General features: G+C 35.4%; 1 protein-coding gene across 1 annotated transcript; it reads right to left on the reverse strand.

Annotated features, from left to right (window-relative positions):
• Positions 1-1,601: 1,601 nt before the first annotated feature.
• LOC120779421 (cytochrome b reductase 1-like) lies at positions 1,602-2,676 on the reverse strand (the record flags this gene model as incomplete). The annotated part of the gene is made up of 2 exons (XM_040111618.1): positions 1,602-2,213; positions 2,297-2,676. Coding segments are annotated over 2 exons (543 nt in total), but the record flags the coding sequence as incomplete, so codon positions are not given.
• Between the last annotated feature and the right edge of the window lie 5,088 nt (positions 2,677-7,764).

Consider the following 7,764-nt stretch of genomic DNA (forward strand, 5'->3'; position numbering starts at 1 on the left):
GAAGATATTATTTCTTTTCCGATCGTGACTACTACGGGCATATAGCCGCCATGATAAACTGATCGATCATTATTAAGATAAAGATCTTTTATGCGATTATAAATCTTTAATGAAGGGTATACAACCGGTGCAGCTGATTAACGATTTTTCAGTTTAATATAAAGTTTATCCTTATCCTTGATCCTTTGATCCTGAGTTGCGAGAGCATAAATGAGGCTACCAGAACTTATTCAACTGACAGATAAGTAGTCGTGACTGGATCCCATCTTAGAATATTCCATCTAATCGAACAAAGCGTTTAGTATTTCGGGACTATTTTCTGATACGAAAACGGTCATGATTGAATCGCGGTGAGCCGACGTAATGATGGCCAAAACCAGATTACGGTCAGGAGGTGTTTCGTATTTGCTGAGGCTGGCAGATAATCATTTGCTATGAATTGCACCAAGAAACCCAAATATGCTAAAATAACGTTAAGCAGAAGCGCGCACCAAAGTGATTTTGAAAACTGGAATCAACCGCAAAATTACTAGTAAACAAAAAAAAATGCGAAAACAAAAACCACAAAAATCGTAACCAGGTGAGGCTCATCCATTTTTTATAATTTAAAACCACTTCGGAGCGCCCATAAGTTCATTGTGTGCTTAAAAGTCATTCGCTGAAAGAACTGACAATCATTCCAAACACGATGCTGTTATGAAAAATGAGCCTCAAAAAAGCCTCATTATGAACGTTAGTAAAGAGTTTTTAACAACAAAAATTTTAATTTAACTTTTATGTTTTTTATTTTTTTAATTTTTTTACTTTTTTCATTATTTTAATGATATTTTTTATTTTATTTATATATTTTTTTTTTTTTTTTTTTTTCTATTTTTTTTTATTTTTATTATTTTTTTTATTTTATTTTTAAATTTTTATTATTTTTTTTATTTTTATATTTTTTATTTTTTTGTTATTTTTTTTTGTCGGTCCGGTTCAAATTTGATCAGTTGCTCCCACACACTCCTTCCTTCCTTTCTTCTTGTAATTCATTGCACTTTGTCTCTGCTTTAAATAATTTTTTACTCATTTATTTATATTTTAATATTTGTATACATACAGATAAATTCATGAATACATCCAACAACACTTATGGATATTTGTCTTTTCGTCTGTTTAAATATTTGTACACACTCATATTTGTATATTTTCCTATATACATATGTATGTACATATGTATATGTAGAAACTGGTATTTGTAAGTACGCATGTACTAAGTATAGTAAAGATATATGAATATAGTAAAAAAATCAAGTTTAAAATATATTTGTTGCAATAAAATATTTAATTTTAAATTATAGTTTTTTTTCAAACATTATAACTTTATTTAGTTGTATGTATGTATGTATTTATTGCGGTCATTATATAAAGCATTTGTGTAAAAGTTGTCAAAAGCACCACAGATTTTGTGCTTTTTCGGCCTCCCCAAGCCATTCAAAATACATATAGTTCACGTATACAAATATATATGTATAAATTGTTTGTATGTATATATATATATGTATAAGTTAGTAAGTAGCTATGGTATGCAAATGTGTATATATAAATATATTTATAAATATTTAGGTAAAACAGAAACACATTAAAGACAAAAAAACAAAATACTTAAAATAAGCACCAAAAAGTACGCAAATTAAAATAAGCACCCTAATGTGACGGCACACATACCAACACACAAGCATAAAGTTGTTGTATTTGTGCAAATGCTTGCGTATAAATGTGCGTTTGCTTATATATGTATATATGAAGCTGATTTATATAATATTTCTATATATGCATGTTTGTATGCATTTGTCGCCCCCCTCGCTCCGCGAATTCGCGATTTGCATCGTTGTCTTGGCAAATAGCATATTCTACATACATAAACCGCTACATAACTGCTTCAAAACATAGTAACATTAATGGAAAGTAAGAACATAGAGTTTCAACTTCGCGACTATTTCACTGCACAGCTTTACACAAACAAATCAGCTGCTTGTCCACACACATACACATACATATATGCATGTATTTATTCATTAGCACCCGTGAGGAGCACAGCGTCCTCCGGCAATGGTTTGCGCTTATAGGAACCCTCAGTAACCAGATAGACCACCAAAGCGCCGAAAATCACATAGACCACGCCCAAACAGTTACCCATGACGCCAGCACTCGAGAACGATGAGTAATCGGAACTGTAAACAGAATTGCATTTCCTTACTAATCAACCAAAAAAGCAAAAACAAAAAGCCGACGTAACTGTCGAAAAAATACTCACATAGCGAATATAGCCTTCTCGGTGATGCCCATGAGTGCGCTTGCTATGGCCAAGACGAAGCCGAAGAGTCCGAAGTATATGTGCAATGGCATGTAGGCGACCTTGAGTGCCTGCCGCCAGCCGGGTGCGAGATAAGCTGTAAATCCGGCCACATATTGCAAGCCGAAGACGATGACAGCGCCCATACCCACCCACGAGTGCAACGAGTACATGTTCGGTGTTGGTGGATTGGCCAAGTTGTGCGAATCGAAGACGGTGATCAGTGCAATGACGGTCAATACGAAGGCAGTCAAATGAATGCCGGCATGTGTCCACTTGAGGGTCTTCTTGCGCACATTGCGGAAGCCACGATAGACGAGTATGGCTGTGAAGTGGACGAAAACGTTGAATTAGTGGAAATTATGTTAAAAAAAAGAGATATTGTTTAGAAATATGTATGTACATAACAGCTAAGTAATACCTTCAAATGAAAAAGTAATTATTTTTTTTTTTTTGTAATATGTTGGAGTCTGAAAGAAATATACCATAAAATCGTAAGGTATTCAATGTTTATCCTAAAATATTGTATTTCGTCCTCATCCGTCTAATTTTAAAAAGAAGAAACTAAGATCTCTTTGGGGAGAATTATTAAAAAACCGAATCTAAAGAGTTATGGTCATCCGTTCCCACAACAGTCGGGTCTAAGTAACCGGAACGGATCCGGATTCTTTATCCGGTCAAGGACTGTGAACTCAGCAGAATTCTGTCGCTACAACAATAACAACCAACTCTACACCATTCCTTGAAATTACTTCAGGAACGTTTTCTGCCGCTACAACAACAACAACAGTTATGGACATGGCGATACTCTAAACCAGTTCGTAACAAACTTAAATAAATCAGACTATCCTTTCAAGGTTGGCAGTACTAGGCATAAAGGAAGCTCTATTGAATATAATATTTGGGAATCATATACACAGGCGGCACTGCTGCCTTGTGGTCATCAAAGATTACTTCCATCGTAGTCAACAATTTTAGGAAAGCTTTAAGCTCACAGGCAGCTCAACTCCACTTGTCCCTAAACTGGGTTTCCGGTCAACGGAAAGTCAGACTCTCGAATTCAAGACATAGAAAATACCATGCTGAGTACGATCAAGGAAGAGCCTTTATACAAGGTCCGTTCCAAAGTAAACAGGACTTTAAAAAAAACAGAACAAATGGTTTTTTCGGCAAAATCAATTTATTTTATTGAAAATAGTCTCTTTCTGCTTCAATACAGCTTTTTGCACGGTCCAAAAGCATGTCGAACGAGTGTTTTAGCTCGTTGGCCGGTATGGCCGCCAGTATGCCGGTCCAAGCGTTTTGAATGGCCTCTACGTCTGCATAACGCTTTCCTTTCAAGAGCAAATGCATTTTTCCAAAAAGGTAGAAGTGGCACGGTGCCATATCAGGTGAATACGAGGAGTGGTTAATGGTTAAAATGTGATTTTTGGTCAAATAATCGTCCTTCAAATGTTGGATTCTGAGCAATTTTTGGTCGTCAGTCAATTTGTGCGGAACAAACCATGCACACACCTATCGTAGGCCCAAATGTTCGGTCAAAATGCGATAAATTGATGTTTTGGAGATGTTCAATTCCATTTCCATGAATTTGAGTGATGATTTCGACTGACTTTTGATGAATTCGCGCACAGTTTCGATGGAATTTCCGTTGATCACGGATTTTGATTGGCCCACATGTTGATCGTCATTTATGTATGTCCTCACGACCTCGCGACCACTTTGAAAACGTTGAAACCACTCGTGCACTCTAGGTAATTCTCGCCATGAACTTTTTATCAATTGAAACGTTTCGGTAAAAGTTTTACCAATTTTAAAACAAAATTGAATATTGACTCTTTGTTCGAAGCTCATTTTCGCACCGATAACACAAACATACAGACACTTAAAACGCAATAACTTCTCTTCCAATCAATGAAATGTCATGAAATTCTCACTGGACAATCGATAAAGATAGCAGATTCTTACGCATCAGTCGACATAGAGATTGCGCCACCAGGGGCGCTAGATTCAAAAAGTCCTGTTTACTTTGGAAAGCACCTTGTAGTATGTATGTATGTACAATTTAAATAAATAACTCGGGGCAGATGGAAGTCAATAAACAAGTGCAGTATAACGCAGATATGGCCTAAGTATGGCAAATCAATAACTAAGGACTTATAAAATAGGTCCAAGAAAAGTATACACAGACATTATACAAGGCACATTTGCCGTGACTGCAAACTTGAAGGGAATAAGGAAACATTTTTCCACTTTCTCTGTGAACGTCAATCAGAAACCCGAAATACCATAGAACCCTTGGAATTCAGGTACGAAACTTTGAATGGCTTTCTACAAAAACAATAATGAATAATTGAGCCCTTGATTTTGAAAGTGGTATAAGTCAAAAATTTTGAAAATCTATTTTATCAGCAATTACTTATCAAATCTTAATAAAATAACGTAATCTGAAGAGATTAGCAGCACGCCATGCAAATTAACTCTTTAAAATGTGGTTATTTTTTAGTTGTTAAATGAAATACAGATATTGTTCGTTCGGATAGTGGTATAAGTCGGTGTGTTCACAGCACTAATTACGTCATGTCTTCTAGATAGGTGGTTCAGGTGGCGATGAAGTAAAACTTTTAATATAAAAACCTACATACTATTTGTAGTTAATTGCAGACATTTTACGGTGAATAAATATAGGGCATGCTTCTAAGAAATGGAAACGAATAAGAATTGATATCGTCTTCTGATGAATTAGCTCATAGTTTAAAAGTGAATTCGGAACCCTTAAGCAAATGGAAAAAAACAAAATGAAAATCAAGAAAGAGAACACGCAATCTAACAGAATGGTGCACAAGATATCGTGCAGAGGAATATGAAACAAAGAACTGTCAGCCCGTGAGTGCTAAACTTTTCGAAAATATAGATTGTCTTTGTTCCAAAAAGTGTTTAAATGGAATCGGATATGAACACAGAAAAGCTAATTTTGAATATTTTGGAATTTAGCAAGTTTCGAAAAACAGAATATGTTTCTGTATCGTTTGATTAGAAAACAATCAATAAAACAAAAACGCTCCAGAAATCACAAAGGATATATGAGAAAATGGAGTCTTAAGTTTCATCTATATGTATGCTTATGAGTTCGGAAGTTTCTGCTTTGTAAAACTTTTTTTTGGATACTTTCAAAATATCTAACGGAAGATTAAGCCGTGCCTTTAAATTCTGAAACACCTAGAATGGATGGTCGTGGCAAAATGGCTAGTTCATCTAGAAAAACAGATGAAGAAAAATTAAAGTAGTACGATGATCATATTCCGAGTTTTTCAGCATGTGAGAGCCATCACACGCGATCACATCACACTTCAGGTCGAAAGTATCTAAGTGCTGACTTAGATATTCGAAAAAATGTATGGGGTATATGTGGGAAAAATGTGACGAAAATAATACATCATCTGTAAAGAGTGGACTTATGGAAAAATATTTAACCTGGTGAGTTCAACCTAAATTTTCATACTCGTAAAGACGTGACGTGACAAAAGTGTGATTCGATAAAACTAAAAATTGAAGCATCCAGTAATGAAGAAGAGAAGTTGCATCTTATGGAAATTCATGATTCACATCTTAAAAGTACCGAACGGGCTAGAAAAAGTTGAACAGATCACATACAAAAAAACAAAAGATAACCCGAGTGAAAATTACGGATTCACATTTGAGCTATACAAAGCGCTTCCTTATCCAATACTTTCTGTTTCGGTAGCTTACTATAAGCGCAACATGTACATATGTATACAATTTAGAGTTTCATTATTTCAACAACGGAAATGCTAAAATGTATGCATGGGATGAAACAATCGCCTCAAGAGGATCACAAGAAGTTGCGTCCTGCATCTTAAAGCACATTCGGGGCATTACCATTCAAAAGCATATAATAGCTTACAGTGATGCCTGCTCAGGACAAAATCGAAACATTAACAGAGCTTTAATATGGTTAAAAATTGTTCAGTCATCTGATAATAATGTTGAAACAATTGATCATAAATTTATGGTATCCGGCCATCCTTGGTTGTATAAGTCATTTATAAAGTCATGCAGTTAATTTTGAAAGTGGTACAAGTCATTTTAACCTTTCAAAACCACATTTTCTTTTAAAAATGGCTGTAAATTTCACAATCATAATAAATACTTGTTTGTTGGGACTACTTTACTGTCGAAAAATCATAATCCATAATGCAAGAATATTTTTTCATCCTTTAAAATGCAAAACTCTAAATATCTCGAAACAAAAAAAATATGACTTATACCACTTTCAAAATCATGGGCACAATTGTAGTTTCATAGAGGGCACTAAACGATTTTAATGCATTGATAAAACGAGATAGCAAGAACTTGAAGATCTCTTTATAGGAACAAGTCAATTGAAAACTCCGGAACTACCATAGAAAAGATATATTTTTTTTTTGCCAAAACTCGTTTTTTTGAATAAAGTAGTTCTCTTCATGGGTGACACACTGATTATAACGACCCTCCAACATTTTCAAAACAGGCCTCAGCTTCGGCGATCACCTCTTCCTAGCGAGCATTCTTTTGATAGTATGTGAGAACAAGAAATCGTCACTGTGAACCAGATCTGGAGTACGGTGGATGCGAAAGCAATTCGATGCTCAGTTCATGGGGTTTTGCCATCGTTTTCACTAGCATGTGACATGGTACATTGCCTTTGCGAATCACCACTTTATTTTTCTTTAAATACGTCCGTATTTCGGCGATTCCATCCAAAGTAATAGTCGCTGTTGAGAGTCCTTCGTTTTTCAGTAAAAAATTATTTCAGGCGCTTCCCAAAATACAGACGACCTTTCCAGCCGACTGTTGCGTTTTTCCACGCTTTGGAACGGATTCATCGCTTGCAGTCCACTCGGATGGCTCTCGATTGGATTTCAGACTAAATTAATGGAACCTTGTTTCATGCATTGCAACACATCGATGCAAAAACTCCGGTTTATTATGCTAGAACATCTCCCAACACTACTCCGAATAATCAACTTGACGTTTTTTTGGTCAAACGTGAGCTTGTGCGGCACATACTTTACACAAAGCTTCCTCGTACCTAAATATTACTTATTAAAATGATATACTATACATATTCAGTTGATATCTTTAGAACGCCTGCTATCTCGCACAACTTCACCTTACGGTCATGCAAAATTATTTTGTGGACTTTTTATTGTTTTCGTCGGTCCATTTCTTTTGGGCTTCCATTGCGTTCACAGTCTCCGGTGCTTATTTCCCCACGTCTAAACTTAGATGGTTGCTGTTTTTGGGATAGTGTCCAGAAACTAGTCATCAATCCAAATTTTTGCTTTAACTGTATGTGCCTCCTTTCAAAAAACATTATTTTATCAACACACGAAACTCCTTTGTATCCATTTTTTTCACAATAACAA

Source organism: Bactrocera tryoni, unplaced genomic scaffold (genome assembly GCF_016617805.1).
Source record: "Bactrocera tryoni isolate S06 unplaced genomic scaffold, CSIRO_BtryS06_freeze2 scaffold_109, whole genome shotgun sequence".
In the NCBI taxonomy this organism is placed as follows: Eukaryota; Metazoa; Arthropoda; class Insecta; order Diptera; family Tephritidae; genus Bactrocera; species Bactrocera tryoni.